Source organism: Heterodontus francisci, chromosome 7 (assembly GCF_036365525.1).
Source record: "Heterodontus francisci isolate sHetFra1 chromosome 7, sHetFra1.hap1, whole genome shotgun sequence".
NCBI classification, from domain to species: Eukaryota; Metazoa; Chordata; class Chondrichthyes; order Heterodontiformes; family Heterodontidae; genus Heterodontus; species Heterodontus francisci.
In genome coordinates, this window is record NC_090377.1 from 121945155 (window position 1) to 121968952 (window position 23798).

The 23798-nt window shown below is 45.2% G+C and overlaps 1 protein-coding gene across 1 annotated transcript in view; it reads right to left on the minus strand.

The window, feature by feature from the left end:
- Positions 1-23798, minus strand: part of LOC137371787 (disintegrin and metalloproteinase domain-containing protein 23-like) — a 254213-nt gene that overhangs the window by 161117 nt on the left and 69298 nt on the right. Inside the window, exon 4 of the mRNA XM_068034660.1 lies at positions 17297-17360. Within this exon, the coding sequence (XP_067890761.1) occupies positions 17297-17360 (64 nt within the window). The remainder of the gene's footprint in view (positions 1-17296; positions 17361-23798) is intronic.

Here is a 23798-nt window from a genome sequence, read left to right on the forward strand (position 1 = left end):
TGGATTCCTGGCTTCTTTCTTTGTTGGAGTACATTCTAGCAGGGGTGTCAGGCATGAAGATGCTAAGCCCCCACGTCTCACAGTTGCTGCAACCCTTTCCTCTGCACTGTAACTATAAGAAAGAAAGACTTAATTTTAAATAGCGCCTTGCACACCCCCCGAACATCTCAAGACGCTTCACGGCCAATGAAGTACTTTTGAAGTGTAGTCACTGCTACAATGTAGGAAAAGCAGCAGCTAATTTGCACGCAAGATCCCACACACTACAAGATAATGGCCAGATCATTTTTTTTTTTGCGATGTTGATTGAGGGATAAATATCGATCAGGACACCTGGGGATAACTCCCCTGCTCTTCTTCAAAATAGCAGCAGGGAATTATTTTTTTTTTAACACCCAGCTGAGGGGGCAGACAGAGCAACAGCTTAACATCTCAGCTGAAAGGCAGCACCTCCAACCATGCAGCATTCCCTCAGTACTGCACTAGAGCATCAGCGTTGTTTTTATGCTCAAGTGGGACTGAAACCCACAACCTTCTGCTTCAGAGGCAAGAGTGCTAGCTACTCCGCCACAACTGATGCACAAAGTACAGCTATGTAAAATGCACATGACTCAATGTAAACTGTACGATTAAAGATTTGATGGCAGCTTCTTCAACTCCCACTGTGGTCCGTGCTGGTCAGAGACTGTGGCTTCTCCTTACAAAGAGGGAGGGGAAATCAGATCAGACGGTCAGAGTGGAGCAAGAGCCAGTGGCTGTGTGCATCCCTGCATCGTCTCAATCATTTGCAGCAAGGCTCGATCATTTGGCCTTTTCACATCTCCCACTCTTAAAGTTAAAGAGATCCCCATCGGGTTTAAATGGGTTTAATGATCTTGCTCGCTCCTATTTCAAATCATAACTCTCATTCCTAACATACCCCTGGTCTTGAGAGCTGTGTGTCTGGTAATCAATCTTCACTGAAACAGGAGATGTGAAAACCAGGCAGAAAATAGATTCCCATTTATCAAACACCTTTCTCAACCTCAGGATGGCCCCATCAATTAAGTACTTTTTAAAGTATCGCCATTGTTGTAATGTAGAAAATGTGGTAGCCAAATTGTGCACAGGAAGCTCCCACACGAGATAGTCTGCCCTATTGATGTTGGTTGAAACACAAATATTGGACAGTACACTGGGCAGAACTTTACTATTCTTCAAAATAATGCCACAAAATGTTTTACTTCCACCTGAGGAGGCAGAAGGGCCTTCAGTTTAATATCTCATCCAAAAGACAGCAACTCCTGTATATTGCACCTGGAGTATCAACTGACATTATGGGCTGAGATTTCTACAATGGGACTTGAACACACAACCTTTTATCCCAGAAATATGAGTGCTACCCACTGAACCACAGCTAACTGTAGCACCCTAGCCTCTGCCCTCAGCAGAGATCAACTGACTAACCAGAGGTGGGAGATTCAGCCTGTTACCTTCTGCTCTGCATGGCTTTAGCACCACACCACATGGCATCATTAACCACTGCTTATTAGGAGAGTTTTTAAACGATTCCCTTGGCTGTTACTGTCGTACGTCTGTAGCAGACAGGCTAACATAATATAAATAAACAACAACTTGCATTAGCGCCATTACAGGAAAACACCCCAAGGTGCTTCACAGGAGCCTAATCAGATAAAATTTGGCACCAAGCCACAAAAGGAGATATTAGATTTTAAGGAATGCTTTATAGGAGGAGAGGTAGAGAAGTGAAGAGGTTTACGGAGGGAATTCCAGAGCTTATTCCAGCTAAAGGCACGGCCCCCAACAGTGCAGCAAAGGAATTCAGGGATGCAAAAGAGGCCAGAGTTGGAGATCTGGGAGGGTTGTAGACCTAGTAGAGATTACAGAGATAGGGAGGAGCAAGATAAAATAGGCTTGGTGGCTGTATGGCTGAAATAGTAAACCAGTCTCTTCATGATACACCATCATAATAAATGGAGGTAGCAAAATAGAATTAAATTATTAGAATGTAAACAGTTCTGCTGAAAAACTGTGAAAGAATTGACCAGGGTAGGCAAACTTCCGCTTTATCTGGAGATCAAAAATGGACCAGGTCCACAGGGACACGATGTTCAAACCTTTAGATAAAGGGGGAAAAAAACGTACCTGACGTTGTCCTCATCCTGATGGCCATTTTTGTGTGCAACTGCATCAAGCCATGTGAAAAACCCCTGTTAAGCTGTTGAGGTTCTATCTGTCCCCGGTGTTGCGAAAGATGGGTCTGGTCACTTTGCTGCAGAACGCTCCATTCAGTTGGACTGTGCCAAACCACCTATCCTTAGTGGAAAAGTTTTTATGCAGAAAAACATCTTTTATGACAATCCATCAGGCAGTGGTCTGCACGGAATGTCCTCAAGGAACTGCAGGAAGAGGACATGGCAGATCCTGTCGGATGGTTGCCCGAGCAGACTGTCAAAGTCATTTGGCAGAATGCCTCATCACCAGAACTTTCAAACAAGCACCAAGACATAGCTTGGCTGGTGGTGAGAAGGGCCCTCCCCGTCAGATCCATCCTGCAGGCTCAGCCCCTCATCCCCTCCGCACGCTGCCCTCGAGGTGACTGTGATGGGGAGGAGACTGTTGCCCACCTCCTTCTGGAATGTGCCTTTGCGAAGCAGATGTGGAAACAGATGAAGTGGGTTTTGTCGAGGTTCATCCCAAGCAGCTCTGTAATGAAGGACTCTGCTCTACAGGCTGTTCCCAGGGACGCACACCGAGATAAACATCAACTGCTGCTGGAGGACCATCAACTCGGTGAAAGACACTCTTTGGTCTGCCCAAAACCTGCACATCTTCCAATGCAAAGAGTTGTCCACGACAGAGTGTTGCAGACTGGCACATTTCAAGGTCCAGGACTATGTGCTGAGGGATGCACTAAAGCTTGGGGCAGCCGCCGCAAAGGCTCAATGGGGAAAGACCACTGTGGAAGGTCCTCCCGCCATAGTGAACCAAGGGGCTAGAAGCTGTGTAAAACCCCTTGGGCTGTATACACCAGAGAATGTTTTTGGTCTGGGTAGTGGCAAGGGTAGTGAGGCACCTCATGTACTGTATTGAAAGAAACTGATCTGTATTGCTCTTTATGAAATGTCCAATTTGAATTGTTCTGTAATGTATTATTTATTTTACAAATTTTATGAATTAAGAATATTTTTGGAAAAAAAGACTGCTTCCAGTAGTTGAGGGGTCAAGTACAAGGAATCATAGATACAGGATTAGATCTAAGAGATTTAAAACAGAAGGCAGGAGAAACATCTTCACTAAGAGTTCTGAGGAACAAAATTCCAGGGTTCGTGGTTGAGGCAGAAAAATTCAAGATTAGATGGGATAGTTAGATAAAGGGTGTTGGATAATCTTTATCCTTTTAGTATCAGATTTGAAAAGCTAGTGACAGTAATATGTCTATAAGCAACTTAATTTATCATCATTTCAAAACATTCGTTTTAAGACCACACAAAGAACAGTACGCGCATTCCTACATCTAGAAAGTCACTTGTAAAGAACTCCCCAAGAATTGTGAGTGATGTCTATCCTGGCTGTTCACAGTAGCTCTCCTTGAACGTAGTCAAAGTGCTTCATTCCTTCATCACCTGCACTTTTTGCCCATCATTAATAGCCCTTGAGAAGGTGATGGTGAGCTGCCTTCTTGAACCGCTGCAGTCCATGTGGTGTAGGTACACCCACAGTGCTGTTAGGAAGGGAGTTCCTGGATTTTGACCCAGCAACAGTGAAAGAACGTCGATATATTTCCAAGTCAGGATGGTGTGTGGCTTAGAGGGGAACTTGCAGGTGGTGGTGTTCCCATGCATCTGCTGCCCTTGTCCTTCCAGGTGGTAGAGGTCGCGGGTTTGGAAGGTGCTGTCAAAGGAACCTTGGTGAATTGTTGCAGCGCATCTTGTAGACGGTACACACTGCTGTCACTATGCGTCGATGATGGAGGGAGTGAATGTTGAAGGTGGTGGATGGGGTGCCAATCAATGGGCTGCTTTGTCCTGGTTGGTATTGAGCTTCTTGAGTGTTGTTGGAGCTGCACCCATCCAGGCAAGTGGACAGTATTCCATCACACTCGTGACTTGTGCCTTGTAGATGGTGGACAGGGATTGGGGAGTCAGGAGGTGAGTTACTCACTGCAAAATCCTCAGCCTCTGACCTGCTCTTGTAGCCACAGTATTTACATGACTGGTCCGGTCAGTTTCTGGTCAATGGTAACCCCCAGGATGTTGATGGTGGTCTATCTAACTGAGGACTTCTTTGTAACCCCTGAGTTGTACCGTTTTCGCAAACAGGCATCCTCATCATTAACAAGAACGCTGTCTAACTCTTGCTGAATTTTAATATTATCTTCCTGTTCCTATCTCAGCAACCTTCCTGAACTATGGCTTTACTTTAGGAATGTCACTGCAATCAAAAGACAGGATTTGCCAACACACACTTTAAATAAGTTCTGATTGGTGTTACTAACATACGTTAGCTGTCCTGTCTTCATTCCATCCTGAAAACAATGCAAACGCATCTCTATATTCTTAGAGTTAGAAGGAATTTAGAAAAAGGCCAGGTAAATACAATTAGGGCCATTTGCTTGCGTGGAGGGTGAATGCTAACACAGACAGTTTGGGCCAAATGGCCTGTTTCTGTGTTGTAACTTCTGTATGTTTTAAGTACGGTGCAAGCACAATGGCAATTATTCCACTCATGGGGCTTAGGTTGCTCTCGTGTCAACGTGACATTGCAGGTGAAATGATACAGATAGTCTATGTATCAGACAGAGGAACCAGCTGCAACTCCATCCCGTATACACTGCTATTTGATGCTGATTCGAGCCTCCAACCCTATATACTTTCCATCGCCAGGGCCCCGTACCTCCACCTCCATAACATCATCAACCTCCACCCCTGCCCCAACCCATCTGCTGTCAAAGTCATCAACCATGCCTTTGCTACCTCCAGACTTGACTATTCCGACGCTCTCCTGCCAGACTTGCACTTGCACCCTCCGTAAACGTCAGCTCATCCAAAACTCTTATGTCTGGACCCTTACATGCACCAAGCCCTGTTCACCCACCACTCCTATGCTAACTGACAGGTCCAGCAATGTTTCAATTTTAAAATTCTCATCCTCATTTTTAAATCACTCCAAGGCTTCCCCCTCCCTATCTCTGTAACCTCCTCCAATCCTAAAACCCTCTACCATTTCTGCTCCTCCAACTCTGACCTCTCATGTATCCCTGATTTCCTTCACTCCACCATTGACGGCCATGCCTACAGCTGCCTAGGCCCAAGCTCTGGAATTCCATCCCTAAACCTCACTGCCTCTCTACCTCTCTTTCCTCCTTTAAGACACTCATTAAAACCTACCTCTTTGACCAAGCTTTTGGTCACTTATCCTACGTCTCCTGACTTGGCTCAGTGTCAAATGTTGTTTGATAACGTGAAGCGTCTTGGGATGTTTACCAAGTATTTTACTGTCAGGTTTTATGCACCCCAATTTTTATGTAACCAGACCGATGTAACTTGAGCTCTTCTTTCCTTTTAACTTCTTTCCTCTTTACCCCTCCTAGACCCTTCTCTTCTACTGTCAGGTCTTCTTTCACTTCTCCACTCTCAGATACTCTGCCCTCCCAATTCCCTACCCCAACCCTTCAGTACTTTCGACCTTCCTGCTCTCCTGCTGCTGTCCCAGGCTTGACTCCCTATTAGATAAGCCAACAGCTTCCCTCTTTGCCTCTTTTAGCATCCACTGGAGGGCTCATCAAGGCACTCGGCGCTGGCTCATTATGAGCAGTAATCCCAATTGCCCCATCCCACTCTCACACCAAACCTCCCGCCCAGTGCGCCCACTGGGGGCTAATCTTGCCAACCTTCTTCCTGTCCAACTCACCCCTCCCACTGCTGACCCTGTGGACTCTGCCAGTGGATCAGCTCTCACCATCCCTCTCCGCATTTCCCTCCAGAATGTCCGTTCACTTGTGAACAAGGCCTGTGCCATCCATGAACTTATTGTGGATGATTGCACCAACATCATGGCCTTAATGGAAAGCTGGCTGAGGGGTGATGACACCTCCTCCTCAATGAAGCCTCCCTGCCTGGCTATACCTTCACCACTTGTCCCGCCGAGACCATCGTGGTGGTGATGTGGTGCTCCTTGGCACACCTTGCTTTGACCCCTTACTCCTCTGGCACTTGCTCCTCCTTTGAGCATATTACCTTGTTCAACCCTTCTCACCTCTCATTTAAAATCCTCATTCGCTACTGCCTGCCCAAGTACGATAACATTTTTGTTATCGAGATATCTTCATTGCTTTCCGCCCTCAGCCTCTGCACCAAACGACTTCTCATCCTCATGACTCCAACCTCCATCTCAATTCATCATTTTTTTTTAATTTTAGAGATACAGCACTGAAACAGGCCCTTCGGCCCACCGAGTCTGTGCCGACCATCAACCACACATTTATACTAATCCTACATTAATCCCATACTCCCTACCACATCCCCACCTTCCCTCAATTCCCCTATCACCTACCTACACTAGGGGCAATTTACAATGGACAATTTACCTATCAACCTGCAAGTCTTTGGCTGTGGGAGGAAACAGGAGCACCCGGCGGAAACCCACGCGGTCACAGGGAGAACTTGCAAACTCCGCACAGGCTCTCTCTCCTCTGAGTTCACTGTCCTCTTATTCTCCCTAAATCTCTCCCTCCACATAAATTCCCCAACACATATTCACAACCAACTCCCTGACCTTGCCATCTCACATGGTCTTGCTAGTCCCATCATATCGATCACAGATAACGCATTCTCTGATCGCTTCCTTGTATCATTCACCACCCACCCTCCCTTCCACGTTCCAACCCTACCTGTATCCGTCTCTGGAAAAAACTATTCCCTAATTCACTTACAACTGCACTTTCAAAATTCCATCTATCTAGGCCGAAGGGCCTGTACTATGCTGTACTGTTCTATGTCCTATTAGATCGCTCAAAGTTGATAGGGTTGTAAAGAAGGCGTATGGTGTGTTGGCTTTCATTAACAGGGGGATTGAGTTTAAGAGCCGCGAGGTTATGCTGCAGCTCGATTAAGCCCTGGTTAGACCACAATTGGAATATTGTGTTCAGTTCTGGTCGCCTCATTATAAGAAGGATGTGGAAGCTTGTAGAGAGGGTGCAGAGGAGATTTACCAGGATGCTGTCTGGACTGGAGGGCATGTCTTACGAAGAAAGGTTGAGGGTGCTAGGGCTTTTCTCATTGGAACGAAGAAGGATGAGAGGTGACTTGATAGAGGGGTACAAGATGATGAGAGGCATAGATAGGGTGGATAGTCAGAGGGTTTTTCCCAGGGCGGAAAGGGCTATCACCAGGGGGCATAATTTTAAGGTGATTGGAGGAAGGTTTCGGGGAGATGTCAGAGGTAGGTGTTTTACACAGAGAGTGGTGGGTGTATGGAATGCACTGCCAGCGGTGGTAGTAGAAGCAGATACATTAGGGACATTTAAGCGATTGTTGGATAGGTACATGGATGATAGTAGAATGAAGGGTATGTAGGTAGTTTGATCTTAGAGTAGGTTAAAGGTTCGGCACAACATCGTGGGCCGAAGGGCTGTACTGTTCTATGTTCTATCTATCTAGTCCCTACTAAGACCATTACTCTCGCTCACCTTGGCCATTCCCCTAGGTACGGTCCTCATCTCTGCTCTCTGAGTCCAAGGGATACAGACTTGAAAGGATATGGCAGACAACTGGTTTAACCATCCACCGCCAGATCTGGCTGGACCACTTAAATCACAATCTGATCCTGCTCTTGTTTGCTAAAACTGCTCACTATGGAATGCAAAGATAACCCCTGGCTTCTTTTCTCTACTGCAAACTGTCTTCTGAAACCCCTCTCCCCTGTCCCCTCCACCCTCACCTCCAACAATAAGTGGAAGGTGCTCATGGACTGCAGCTTTCTAATCAGAAAGTATCATGGCAATGCTCAAGTGACATCGACTACGATGGCGAGGCCACATCATTAGAATGGATGATGGTCACCTACCAAAAGATGCACTGTATGGAGAGCTTGACGGTGCCAGTAGACCTATTGGGCAGCCAAAGCTAAAATACAAGGACTCATGCAAACAAGACATAATTTCATGCCAGATTGACTTAGGGGAACAGTCTGCACATGACCGAAGCACTTGGCGCAGAAATATCCACACTGGAGCTCAGAAATTTGTAGAAATGCGTCTTCAGATTGCCACAGAAAAGCACCATTGCAGGAAAGTGCATGTTGCAGTACCCTCTTGCATCAGTGAATGGCAATCTACAATGCCCCCATTGCAACCGGAAAAGTCTTGCTTGAATTGGACTGTACTCCCAGCTGAAGAGCAGTAGATGTGAAGCATTGGCAATGATGCAAAGCTAAAGAGAGTTATTTGATATCCAGTACTGGATGAGCAGAAATGTCCTCCAATTTAATACTGAGAAGTCTGAAACCATTGTTTTCAATCCCTGCTCCAACTCCGTTCTCTAGCTACAGATTGCATCCCTCTCCCTGGCAACAGTCTGAGATTAAACCAGTCGGTTCACAACCTTGGTGTCACATTTGACCCCGAGATGAGCTTCTGACCTCATATTCGTGCCATCACTAAGGTCACCTATTTCCACCTCCATAACATTGCCCGACTTCACCCCTGTCTCAGATCACCTGCTGCTGAAACCCTCATTCATTCCTTTGTTACCTCTAGACTTGACTATTCCAATGCACTCCTGGCTGGTCTCCCACATTCTACTCTCCGTAAACTTGAGGTCATCCAAAACTCTGCTGCTCATATCCGAACATGCACAAAGTCTGGTTCCCCTATCACCCCTGTGCTCGCTGATCTACATTGGCTCCCGGTCAAGCAACGTCTTGATTCTCATCTTTGTTTTCAAATCCCTCCATGGCCTCGCCCCTCCCTATCTCTGTAATCTCCTCCAGCCCTACAACCCTCCGAGATATCTGTGCTCCTCTAATTCTGGCCTCTTGAGCACCCCAATTTTAATTGCTCCACCATTGATGACCGTGCCTTCAGTTGTCTAGTCCCTAAGCTCTGGAATTCCCTCTCTACCTCCTTTAAGATACTCCTTAAACCTATCACTTTGACCAAGCTTTTGGCCATCTGGCCTAACATCTCCTTACGTGGCTTGGTCATATTTTGTTTTATAACGCTCCTGTGAAGTGCCTTGGGATGGTTTATGACATTAAAAGCGCTATATAAATATAAGACGTTGTTGTTGAAAGGTGCTATATAAATGCAAGTTATTGTTGCTAACTGTCAACAGCAGAACCAGGATTTATTGAATGGTCCATCAGACCCGAGGTGCCAGAACATGGGTTTGGTACTTCATCTCCAGCTGTCAACTCCCGAAACTGAGGAGCAAATTCAAAGAGCTTGTTTGGGAATTAGCTTTGGAGGGAGTGGGGGAGGGCTTGTGCATACTTCTAATTAGAGAAATATTCCAAGCCTCAGCATGCCGTCATGGTTTTTCCATAAGCACCAGAAGGCTTTCATATATAACATTCAACTGTATCTTGAAGCAAGCAGATCCATTTTAAATGCACAGCAGATTGCACACTAAATCACACAGTCTGAAATGTTTCAGCACCATGTGATACACACTGCAGTGCTACTGTACCAGCTGCCTCACAATACACTGATATCAGCATATCACAGACAAGGAGCATTTCAAAGAGCCTTGCATTTATATAGTGTTGTTTGCCACCTCAGAACATTCCAAAGCAGTTTACAGCCAATGAAATACTTTTTGAAGTGCTGCGCTGTAGAAAACATAACAGTCAATTTTGTGCACAGCAAGCTCCCACTAACAGCAATGTGATGATGCTTTAGAAATACTGATTGAGGGATAGACATTAGCCAGGACACCAGGGAGAACTCCCCTGCTCCTTTTCAAAATAGTGCCATGGAGTCTTATACGGCCACCTGCGAGGGTAGACAGGGCCATAGTTTAACATCTCATCTAAAAGACAGTACAGTCAATAGTGCAACACACTGGGAACATCAATCTAGATTAAGTTTCTGAAGGTTAGATTTGAGCCCACAACCTTTCAGCTTAAGAAGTGACTACTACCCACTGAGCCACAGCACAGCATGGACATAGCCCATGCTATAAAACTGCCTCTAAATGGGCACCAATTGGCAGTTTAATGCATTGTGACATGGGAAGATTGGCATGGGAACTGGAATCATGTCATATTGGTGCCATAGGGATCTCATACATATATCCAGTTGAGGCACTTTGTTGGGACAGTAAACTCATCCTGTCATGCTTTCATGTCCTGGGAGTGCTTAACAATGGCTCTGGAAGTCTGCAATAAAGAACATTCCATTTCCCAGCCCTTACATTTCCCATGAAGCACAAAGCCCAGCAAAAGGTTACCAAAAACACAGAACTTGCAACAGCGCAGTCAGACTTTTAACTGAATATGTTAACCTTGGATAGGTTAACATTAAAATGCCAAAATGTTTTGCTGCTCAGAGGCTAAGGTGATGATCTCCATTTAGGATAATTGCTTTACTTAAAAGACGTTCTTCGATAATAATTGATTTCATCAATCCCACTCTCCCCTTTCTCCCCAAAGTTATCAAGAGTTCCATTTTGCAATCAAGCCTCCAAACAGCTTGACTATCACCTCACGTTGTTCCTCTACAGTAACCTGTATTTGGATTGCTAAAGCATGATTTGCATATAAAATATAGCCCATTGCTGAAAATTGCCATGGTAAGCACTAAATTAATTCCATCAGCCTTGGGATGCATTTATAGCTTACAGCTACTTGAATATGCACCAAAGTAATGACGCAAGTTAAAATAATCGATTGATAAGTCAGAAGGTGCATGAGCAGTCAGATTTCAAGGTGAAAGATGTCATTGCTGGGGAAAGGAATACTTTGTGCCCATTTTATCAGCATCAAATTCTTACACAGTATTAGCATAGGTTTGGCAGTATAGTAGTTATGTTACTGGATTAGTAATTCAGAGGCTTGGACTGATGATCCAAAAGCATAAATTCAAATCCCACCATGGTAGGTGGAGAACTTAATTTTGGTTAATTAAATAGATCTTGAATAAAAAGCTCGTCTCAGTAATGGTGACCACGTAACTACCAGATTGCCATAAAAACCCATCTGGTTCACTAATGTCCTTTAGGGAAGGAAATCAGTCGTCCTTACCTGGTCTGGTCTATATATGGCTCCAGACCCACAGCAACTTGGTTAACTCTTAACTGCTTTCTGAAATGGCCTGGGAAGCCGCTCAGTTGTGTTCAAGGCAGCGGCTCACCACCGCCTTCTCAAACGCAATTAGGGATGGGCAATAAATGCTGGCCTTGCCAGCGATGCCCATATCCCGCGAATGAATTTATAAAAAGCTACAGAAAAGGGTTATCTGCAGAGAATAGCTCCATCTGTCTTTCAGATGAGACTATGAATCGAGGCCCTAATTCGTAATTCGGATGAAAGACAGCACCTCCGACGGTGCAGTGCTCCCTCAGGAATGTAGGCCTTGGTTATATATTGTTTGCTAACTTTTTCACCCAGAGGGTGGTGGGGATCTGGAACTCACTGCCTGAAAGGGTAGTAGAGGCGGAAACCCTCATAACATTAAAAAAGTACCTGGACATGCACATAAAGTGCCACAACCTACAAGGCTATGGACCAAGAGCCAGAAAGTGGGATTAGGCCGGATAGCTCCTGGTAAGCGGGCAGTGGACCAAATGGCTTCATTCTGTGCTGCAAATTTCTATGATTTTTTTCAATAAAAATGACAGGGATGAAAACTTTTGTTGGAAGGAGAGGCTTGAGAGTGAGGAGAGGGGCAAGGGGCAATTTCTTCACACAGAATTGTTGGATATGGAATGTTTTGGTGCAAGGGGCAGTTGAGACAGAGGCCATTTCATCTCTTATGGGAAGGATGAATAAATATTCAAAGCAGAGAACGACACAAGGCTAGAGGAACCGAGGGGCAGTGAGCTAAGTTTTTGGATTGCTTTAGCAAAGAGCTAGGACAGGCATAATGGGCTGAATGGCCTGCATCTGTTCTTTAAACATCCATGGATCTAATGACTGGCACAGTGATCAGAGCAGTGGCTTTGATGCTTTTGTTTCTAGTACAGGAATTTGCAATGCCAAAGCAAAAAAACTCAACACAAGGAGAGCAAAGCATTGAAGAGATAGTGGTAGGACTGTGTGGGTGAGTCAGGCCATGACGCCTCTCCAGGACGGAGCTGGGCACCCTGAAGTTTCTCGCCCAGCTGCGCACTAACACATGCCTGTCAGGTCCTCAGAGGGAGCAGCATTGTAAAGTGGTCCATTTCTCTCCTTGTGCCAGTAATTACTCACTATGATGGGATGCAGCATGAAATCAACCTGCCCTGATCTCAGCAAACTGTTCCGAAGATTGCTAGTGTTGACGGAATTTCTTTTTTGTGTTTGTTCATTTTATTTTTTTCAGGCGCTCAGCACTTTCTCCTGCACAAGGTGCTCGCACAGTAGGATTAAGCTACTGCCTGGTAGCTCAAGTTCCTGCAGGTTACGTCTCAGCTGCTGCCATTGCTGAGCTTTCTAAACAAGCAGCTGCTGATGTTCCTTAGAAGCATGTTCACAATACTGCTGCCTGTAACGCATAGCAGCAACTGAGCAGCTTCAGTGCTCCTTCCATGCTTTACTTACTGCCAGACACGACAATTCCAATCTTCTCCTTGCTCAATGTTCTCCTTAGATTCAGGAATGGCTCCATGAGATTGGAAGTTGACAAATGTTACACTGCTTTTCAAGAAAGGAGGGAGAGGGAGAATAGGGAACTACAGGCCAGTTAGCCTGACATCAGTCGTTGAGAAAATGCTGGAATCTATTATTAAGGAAGTCTTAACAATACACTTAGAAAATCATAGTATGATAAGAACAAGTCAACATGGTTTTACTGAAGAGAAATCCTGTTTGACAAATTTATTAGAATTTATTGAGGGTGTAACCAGTAGGGTAGATAAAGGGGAACTAGTAGATGTAGTGTACCTGGTTTTCCAAAAAGCATTTGATAAGGTGCCACATAAAAGGTTAATAGGCAAGATAAGGACTCATGGAGTTGGGTGTAACATATTAGCACAAATAGACTGTCTATCTGAATAAATGACAGGAAGCAACGAGTGGGCATAAACGGGATATTTTCAAGTTGGCAGGCAGTGGATATTGAAGTGTCGCAAGGATCAGTGCTGGGGCCTCAGCTATTTACAATCTATATTAATGACTTAGATGAAGAGACAGAGTGTAATGTATCTAAGTTTGTTGATGATACAAAGGTAGGTGGAAAGCTAAGCTCTGGGGAGGATACAGAGAGGTTGCAAAGAGATAAGGACAGGTTAAGTAAGTGGGCAACAAGATGGCAGATGGAGTATAATGTAGGGAAGTGTGAGATTATTCACTTTGGTCATAAGAATAGAAAAGCAGAATATTTTTTTAAAAGGTGTGAAACTTGTAAGTGTTGATGTTCAAAGAGACTTGGGTGTGCTTATACAAGGAACGCAGAAAGTTAGCGTGCAGGTACAGCAAGCAATTAGGAAGGCAAATGGCATGTTGGCCTTTATTGCAAGGGGATTGGAGTACAGGAATAAAGAAGTATTGCTACAATTGTACAGGGTTTTGGTGAGATCACATCTGGAATACTGTGTGCAGTTTTGGTCACAATATTTAAGGAAGGATATACTTGTACTGGAGGTGGTACAGCGAAGGTTCACTAAATTGGTCCCTGAGATGAGGGGGTTGTCCTTTGATAAGAGGCTGAGTAAATCGGGCCTATACACTCTGGAGTTTAGAAGAATGAGGGGTGATCTCATTGAAACATACAGGATTCTGAAGGAGCTGGATAGGGTAGACACTGAGAGATTGTTTCCGCTGGTCGAGGAATCTAAAACACGGGAGCACAGTCTCAGAATAAAAGTTCGATCATTTAGGACTGAGAAAAGGAGAAATTACTTCACTCAAAGGGTTGTGAATCTTTTGAATTCTCCACCCCCAAGGGTTGGTGGATGTGCCATCATTAAATACATATAAGTATGAGATGGGCAGATTTTTGGTCTCTCAGGAAATCTAGGGATATGGCGAGTGGGCAGGCAAGTGATGGTATTGAATGATAGAACAAGCTCAATGAGCCATATGGTCTACTCCTGCCCCTATTTCTTGTGCTGACCTTCCACCTTCCAGCCCCTGTAAACTTCAGCTCATCCTAATTTCTACTGCCCATGTCCGAACACGCACCAAGTTCCAATCACCCATAACCCTGTGCTTGCTAACCTACATTGGCTCCAAGTCTGGTAACGCCTCCAATTTAAAATTCTCATCCTGGTGTCCAAATCTGCCCCCTCCCCCCGAGGTTTCTCCCCTCCCCGGGCGGGATTTTCAGTCGGCCATGGGGTCAGGATGAGATGCGGGTGGGCCTGCAATATTGCGCCACCGGCCGTCATGTCGATTAAACGCTACGTCCCCAACACTGAGCCATTTTTAGAGAGATAGGGCTGGAGTCAGAACAGCTATGCGCCCGCAAGTAGGGGGCAGCCAACTGAGGACAATTAAAGGACCTTCCTGCGCCAACTGGGATTTCAAGTCAGCATGTGGGCTTTGCACATTGGTCAAATCACGGCCAGTGCATCAAGGCAGCCTCACGATGGGAAAGTGGGAGGTGGAGGGGTGGGGGGGGTGGGGGGAAGGGAGTTGCAATTAATCCCATTGCCCCTCCCCGATCAGAGTCATCTGACCTTTTCTTCAGAGGGCACGTCCACGTCGAGGTGCCCTCTCTCTCGCTCCATCACGCATCAGCAGCACCCACTTCGGCCAGTGGGGCTGCCGATGTGTCAGTGCTGGAGGGCCTCCCATTGGCCCTCCAGCCTCAGAAACTCAGCCGCCAGCTTTAATTGGATGGTGAGCCCGCTCGTTGGCCATTAATTAGCTGACACTTTAAAAATTGAGGTGGGCATGTCAGGAAAATGGCGCGCAGGGTCGACACCCGGAACTGGTCCCGATGTCAGGTTCCTGACCCCAGAATGGAAATTCTGCTCCTTATTCCTTTAACCTCCTTCAGCCCTCCAAACCGCTGAGATTCTCCAATTTCCTTCACCCCACTATTAGTTGCCGGGCCTTCAGCTGCCGAGGCCCTAAGCTCTAAAATGCCCTCCCTAAACATCTCCACCTTCTCTCTCATCCTTTAAGACACTCCTTAAAACCTGCCCCTCTGACCACCTGGTCACCTGTCCTAATATCCCCTTATGCAGCTCAGAGTCAAATGATGTCAGAAACGCTTCGGAACATTTGGCTATGTTAAAGGTGCTATATAAATGCAAGCTGTTGGTTGAACCTGCCCACATTCCCACCACTGCACACTTTCACACCACGATAAATCACCAAAAGTCAAAGAAAATGTGTCTCACTGATGCCAAGAGGGCAAGGGAGTGGTGGGGGGGCTAGTGTATCGTCAGTTAGTGTATCTAACCACGTGACAATAGGCTGACTGTCCTCTTCAAGCCCTGTGAGGCAGCAGGTCAGCTCCTCCCACTCCACACGGATGCCCGATGCTGATTTAAACTCTTTGCTGAATTAGCAATCCGCAATTCCCCGACTGCTGCAGTTGCTTGCATGCCAGGACAGTTTTATAATTGCACTGTTCGTTGTATTACTTGGCCACTCCAAACTGGGTACTTTGGGGGATTGTAGTAGTAGCTTAATGTATCAAAAAAACAATCAATATATGAAAAAAATTAAAAACTTGCTGGCAAGGAATGATTTACTACTGAGCAACATAATTACTGCATTGCCAAGAAATCTCTGGTGTCATAAGCTTCCACTTCTGATTGTACACTGTTAAGAACATTTATTGTAAAAACATTTTGTTAACCCTTCATTTGCATTTCTGCAGCAAACGATAAAACAAATCTGCATTACAAAAATACATGCTTTGAAATTGGACCGTACAATCTTTCCGTCAGCCACTTAAACTGTGGCATTGGTGGTATGTTTAACCACCCTATGGCAGGCAGCAGAGGGTCACTCCCTGACTAATTCTCCCCGCAAACTCTACCCCCCACTCCCTCCCTTCTCTCCACCACGCCCCTAATCCCACTGACCCCCAATTTTCCCAAATGCTGGGGATCATCCCTGGTCAGTGCCATTTATCACGGGCTTTCCCGCCTAGCAGCTAGTCAGCTTCTTAATCTGGCTGGCTGCCAGGTGGGAAATGGAGTGAAGAAATTCTAATGCAGCCATGCCGTTAAATCAGCGTTCCCAAATTTTCCAAGTTCCCGCCCATTAATAAGCATCCCCGCTGCCTTCCCACAAATATCAAAGCAATTAACTCTGAACTATATAGGCTCATTGTGCACAGTGTAATTTCAGATACACAGTAGACATAAACTTTGGTTGTCTGCTTTGACTGATTATTAAGCACGCATGGTTACTAAGAACTAGCTAGAAAATGTGATCAATTTTCATGAAGGTGCGATGACTTTTCATCAGCTACCAAGCGCATGCCATATTTGTTGAGTCAGGGCTTCTTTCTGCTTTTCTCTGCCAATTTCTTCTCATTAGTGCTGGGGGAAGTGGGACACATTCCATTTCCACCACTCCCTGACAGGATCAAGCAGCTCTTAAAGGGCCACAGCTGCCACTTTAAGTGAGCCTGTTTTTTTGCAGGAGGGGCAGCCAGCAAAGAAAGGTATCCATGAGTATATGGACCCCCTGCCCCACTTCGAAGATGCTTTGGATGTTCTCCTGCAGGAGCTGCAGCAGAACGAGGGATCATTGCCTAAACATTCACGCCAGGTCATTCAGGAGAGAAACTGGTGGGGGACTCCAGAACAAGGGGGAATAACATTATAATTAGGCCATTCAGGGGTGATGAAGGGTAGTGGAAATCTGCAACTCTCTCCCACAAAATGCTGTTGAGGCTCGGAGGGGCTCAAGATTTTTATTAAGTAAGGGTCACAGAACCAATGTGGATAGATGGGCTCAAGACACAGATCAACCATGGTCTAACTGAATGACGGAACAGACTAAAGAAGCCGAATGGCCAACTTCCTATATCCCCTAGATTTGTTCATGGAGTTTCCCTCAGCAGCTGTTAGCTTCCAACTGCAGACAGGGGAAATCGCACCCCAAACCGATGTAGGTGTCACATCAGTTTATTTAATTCAGATCCTTTTCTCCTTCTCACCTCAAAAGACCAAATAAAATCAGGGCTTACCTTTGATAGGAATGTCTTTTGTTTCTCGTAATGTATTTCTTTGTACTTGGAGGACAGCAGGTTACTGTGAGGGTGGAGAAAGAAAACACAGGTTAGTCAGCACAGAGATCAGAGAACCAATCAAACCCTCGGCACTGCGGATGGAACCTTAGGTTTCTAATTATTTTAAAACACCCCACAATTCAGCCTGACTTCCTTACAATGCACAAGGTAGTTTAGAAAAGCAAAAAAATACAACTGTAAATGTTAATTCTAAATCGATAGAGGTTAAGGAAGAACTTGCAGTTATATCGCACATTTAATGACTTCTGAAGGATAGTCACTGTTGTAATCATAGAATTACACAGCACAGGCGGCCATTTGATTCATCATGCCTGTGCCAGTTCTTTGGTAGAGCTATGCAATAAGACCCGCCACCCTGCTTTTTCCCCGTAGCCTGGCAATTTTTTCCCCCCTTTAAGTGTTTAACCAAATCTCTTTTGAAAACTATCCAGTCTGCTTCCACCAACCTTCCAGGCAATGCATTTGATCTCACAGCACACTGGGAAAATAATGTTTCTTCATATTGCCTCCGGTACTTTTCCCAATTACCTTAAATCTGTGTTCTCTGGTTACTGACCCTTCTGCCACTGGAAACAGTTTCTTCTTAGTTACCCTATCAAAAGAGTCATGCTTTTGAACACCTATATTAAATCTCCTCTTAACCTTCTCTGCTGTAAGGAGAACAACCCCAGCATCTCCAGTCTCTGCACGTACCATTCCAATAAATCTCTTCAGCACCCTCTCTAAGGCCTTGACATCGGGAGGCTAGACAAGCATATAAGGGAGAAGGGAATAGAGAGTTATGCTGATAGTTAGATGAGGAAGAATGAGAGGAGACTGCAGTGCGGTGCCCAGAATTGGACACAATACTCCAGCTTAGGCCTAACCAGTGATTTAGAAAGGTTTACCATAGCTACCTTGCTTTCTTACTCTATGCCCCTATTAACAAGCCCAAGGATCCCATATGCTTTATTAACAGCTTTACTGACTTGTCCTGCCACTTTCAAAAAATGTAATGTGACCACCGCCCCGCCAGGTGTCTCTATTCCTACACCCATTTAAAAATTGTACATAGAATTACAAATACAATACAGAACATAAACAGGCTATTGGGCTCAACCAGTCCAGAGACAGGACATTTGGCTCAACCAGTCCAGCCAGTGTTTATGCTCCTTTCTTTTTATTAATTCATGGGATGTAGCTGTCTCTGGCAAGGCCAGCTTTTATTGTCCATCCCCAATTGCCCTCGAGAAAGTGGTGGTGAGCCATCTTCTTGAACCGCTGCAGTCTGCAGTCTCCTCTCACTCTTCCTCATCTAACTATCAGCATAACTCCCTATTCCCTTCTCCCTTATATGCTTTTCCAGCCTCCCGGTAAATGCATCAACATTACCCGCCTCAACCATTCCCTGTGGTGGTGAGTTCCACATTCTTACTCTCTGGGTAAAGAAGTTTCTGTTGAATATCTCTTCAGGTTTATTAGTGACTATCTTACAGCGATGTCCTCAAGTTTTGCTCCACCCCACATGTGGAAACACACACTCTGAAGTGGACTTTGTCGTGCCAGCGGGGCTCCTGGGACCACACTTCCCACATTCTGTCATTCCGAATAGCTACCCTTTACTCCTGCTCTCTGTCTTGGCAGCCTATCTATTCTGCTGCTTGTCTCCCGACTCCACGTGCTTTGATCATAGTGCAGGGGGAGAGTGGTTAGCCTATGTGGAAGCTTCCCCGGTGGGGGGCCCGCCATGGGTCACAGATTGCCCATGGAGGAGCGCCCCCACCCCCACAAGCCTACAAGGATGTCACCTCGTTTTACTGGGTGACCCACCCTGCCTGGTGGCGGCTCCCTCCACCCACCCCCTCCCCCCCACCCCCCGCCCCCCGCCCCCCACACCCGCTGCTGATTAAATCCCAGCGGCAGCATGAAGAGGACCTTCAGGGCCTCAATTGACATCTGGACAGGAAGGCTGTGATCGGCCTATCCCGCCATACACAAAATTCCAATGAGACAGGAAGGTGCTAGGCCCTCCACCTTCTGTTGCAATTCTACGGACCCCACCAGCACCAACCCCACCCCCCCACCTCCAAACCCGTCTCTCGGTGGATAAAATTCCGCACTCGGTGTCTACACTATCAAAGCCATTCACAATTTTAAAGATCTCTATTAGGTCACCCCTCAGCCTTCCCTTGTTAAGAGAACAGAGACCCAAACTGTTCATCTTTTCCTAATAGATATAATCCCCACAATCCTTGCAAATCTTTTTTGCCCACTCTCCACTGCCTTTATATCCTTTCTATAATTTGGTGACCAAAACCGTGCGGTCCAACCAAGGGTCAAACCAAGTTTAGTATAACTTCTCTGTACTTTTCAATTCTATCCTTCTAGAAATAAACCCCAGTATTCAGTTTGGCCAATGTAGTGGCCAATGTGCCACTATCCCCACTGGGTCCATGGAACAGGGTGGGGGGGTTGGGGTGGGGACAATGGAAAGCAGTCCCACATTTCCCACCCTTAAGATACACAGTCTCAGGACCCAGAAAAAGCTGACAGCCAATGACAGTCAGAGAAGCAGCAGTAACAGGACTGAGCATCTTCAGCTGAGAAGTGTTTTCGGGTCACACAAAATAAAAGCGGCATCTAAAGTTAGCATGTATTTGCATATGCTGATCAAACCCCATTAGTTTCTGAAATAAACAGGGACTGACTCAGACATCGACAAAAATGCCAGGGAGTTAGACGGTTATAATACGCAAAGTGTAGCCTGTATTTCCTAGTCTCTCGATTATCTGCCAGAAACTTGACGGGACAAAGCCTTGAACACAGCACTATCGCTGTGCTGCCCACTGACATATCACCCATCTGTTAAGAATCAAGGGTGCAGGCAGAGATTAAATTCAATGAAGGTTGCTTGTATTGTACTGGTTTTCGCTCCTTTCTCTGGGCATTGTGGTGCCAAATTTTGGGGCCTATCGATTCGCCAAGTACCACATTCCACCAGAATGGGGTCCCTGCCTTAAAGCTCAATGGATTATATACATCACAATGTTAACAAAACCCTGACTATTCTTTTTTGAGTTCCCCTCTTTATCTTACAAGCATCTGCATCCAGCTTGAAACCTTCCTCTCACTGGACACTGCTGACTGGAAACCCAAGGACTATGCCTAGAGTTGACAGTTCTGTTTTGTTTATACACAGAATCGATCCATTTTTATTTTAATGTGAAATAGGCATTACTCATGGACTTCTGACTTGATAGCACTCTCCATTCTGAGGCAGTGAGTTTTGGGTTCAAGTCCCACTCCTGAGACTTGAGCATATAATCTCAGTTGACACTCCAGTGCAGTGCTGAGGGTGTGCTGCACTGCTGAGGTTCCATCTTTCGGTTGAGACGTTAAGCCCCGAGGTCTCTTCTGCTCTCTCCGATGGATATAAAAGATCCCCTGCCACTATTTTGAAGAAGAGCAGGGGAGTTCTCCGCGGCGTCCTGGCCAATAATTATCCCTCCAACGTCACTATAAAACAGATTATCTAGTCGTGAGCACAGTGTTGTTTGTGGGATCTTGCTGTGCGCAAAGTGGCTGCCACGTTTCCGACATTACAACAATGACCACATTTCAAAAGAAGTTCATTGGCTGTCAAGCACTTTAGGATATCATGAACGGCGCTACAGAAATGCAAGTGCTATCTTTCTCACTGCCTCTTTCGATCAGAAGGTGACGAGCTTTCATCTGAAACCAGATGCTTTTATCTGGGACTATTCCACAGCTCTGTGGGAGGAGAGAGATGTGTTGGTAAATCTCAGCATAACAGATAAAGGGGAAGATTTCAGCTATCCTCCAACTTATTCATGAGGAGCACATTCACTTTTGTTACACAGAGCGCATGGAGGAAACTATCCTTAATGATGGCCGTTTGAAAACACTTTCAATCAGGAGTCCCAAGGTAGTGCGTGAAAAAATACCTCGCATATATAATTGACCTACTGCTAGCTATGTCTCCAAAGTGCAATTATAAATAGCAGCACATCTCCCTTGCTGTTAGTTCCAGTCACATTCCATTGCTCTGTTAACTCCACTTGCACAGTAGTGCACGAATCCACTCGGCACAATTTTATGCTTCAACAGCAGCGAGTGTGGCTGATGATGCTGGCAACAACCAGATGCCAACCCGTTACTCGACTAGCAGCACCCTCACCTCTGAGTTAGAAGGTTGTCGGGTTCGAGACCCACTCCACAGACTTGAGCACATAATCTACACTGACGCTCCCAGTGCAGTACTAAAGGGGTGCTGTATTGTCAGAGATGCCATCTTTCAGGTGAGATGTTAAATCGAGGCCCCATCTGCCCTATCGGGTGGATATAAAAGATCCCAAGGCACTATTTCGAAGAAGGGAAGGGAAGTTTACCCCGGTGTCCTGGCCAATATTTAACCCTCAACCAACATCACTAAAAAATAGATTATCTGGTCACGATCATATTGCTGCTTTGTGCAAAATGGCTGCTACATTTCTTGTATTGCAACAGTATCTATTCTTCAAAAAAAAATATTGGCTATAAAGCACTTAAGGAAGTCCTGAGATTGTCACAGGTGCCCTGCTCAGTACTGCACTGAAGCATCAGACTGCATTTTGTGTCCAAGTCTCTGGAGTGGGACTTGAACACACAGCTTTCTGACTGGAGGCAAGATCACGACCAACTGAGTCAAGGCTTACACTATGTAGATCCCCAACTATCACAACTTGGCATGGCTCCCTCAACATTTTCACACTTGAAAAGGATTCTTGTGCCATCACAGAGAACAGCGAAACAGGTGACACTGTTGGTAGCAGCTGTGTCTCTTCAAGCATCATTGACTTCCCTCCGTGATGCCAGATTTAATATGCAATCTCCAATACCAATCTAAAAATAATCGGGACAGTAGCAAAGGGACTTGTCTTAGCAGCGCAATGAGAATTTATTTTTGGACTGATTTTTTTTTGTACTCGGAGATGAAGAACTAAAATAGGAACTGGTGGAATTCAAATCTCCCGAGGAGTGGGATTTGAGCCAAGGAGTCCGCTAAATCAGGCAGCCATTCCAAAAATGAAGCCTCTTTCAAAAAGTGAAACATGCATTTACATTACATTTCATGGCCTCTCTCAGGAGCTTCACATCAAATTATTTTCAATTGCAGTGCTGTTACTCTGTAGGCAAACGCAGCAGCCATTTTGCACACAGCAAGATCCCACAAGCAGCTGTGGGCCCTCTCCAATACCAACGTTCCTTCATTTATTTATGTGCCCACAGAATAATTCACCCTTTTGTGTTCCTTGATAACTTAATTTCATGTTCCTTTCTGCCTTCTGAAATGTTTTTTGACTTCTTTCCTAATCTTTGTATTCTCCTTTGTCATGCTGTCCCTTTCTGTCCATGTACGTAACGTATGTCCCTTTCCTCACCCTCAATTATTCCCTTTCTCTTTATTCATCCATGGTGTCTCACTGGTGTTTGCTTTGTTCTTGTTTTTTTAGTGGAATATATTTTTGAACTCTGTTAAACACCATTCTAAATGTTTCCCATTACTATTCTACATCATTGTTTACCAATATTGTTGTCCATTTTATTTTCCCAAATTCTACTTTCAGCCCCTCAAAAACACCTTTTCCGCCAATCTATTACCATGGTCTTTGGCGTGCCTACATTCTTCTCAATTATTATCTTAAACCGTATCATATCATGGTCACTATTGCCTAGATGCACCACCCCCCCATCCCTTGCCCATTTACTTCTCTTATCTGCTTTGGTTCATTCCCCATTACCAGATCCAGTAGCTTCTTACATACTGGCTAGAAAGAAGTCCTCTACACCATGTAGGAATTCCATTCCCTTATTCCTTTTACCTACCTCTTCTGGCCAATTAATTTTGGGGTGGTTGAAATCCCCCATGATTTTTATTTGATGTTTATTACTCATTCCCTAACTTCTTTGCATATTTCTTCTTCCGCCTCTGTTCCACCACAAGCTGGTCTGCAGACTTCCCGTATTAATGTGATTGCTCCTGTCTTTAAATTTCTTATCGTTATTCACATGGATTCTATTTCTGTCTTACTGATGGCTGTGTCACTTGGTTCTACTGTCATTATGTTATCTCTAGTAAGTACAGCTACCTCAGCTCCCTTTTTCCCTCTCTATATTTTCTAAATATGTTATACCCTGCAATGTTTAATTCCCAGATTTTTTTCCGCAGCCATGTCTCAGTAATATCTACAATGTCGAGTTCCTCACAATGTATTATTGCCTCCAGGTCCCCTGTTTTATTACGAAAATTATGTGCATTGCTGTACCAACAGCTTAACTCATCTTTGATGGCAGGTGCTCTCACTTTATTTTTAACCATCTTTTTTTACACTTCTACAACTCTAGTTATTCCCTGGTTATTTACATTTTTCTGCAGTTTGGCCTGTCCCAGGCTCGTCTT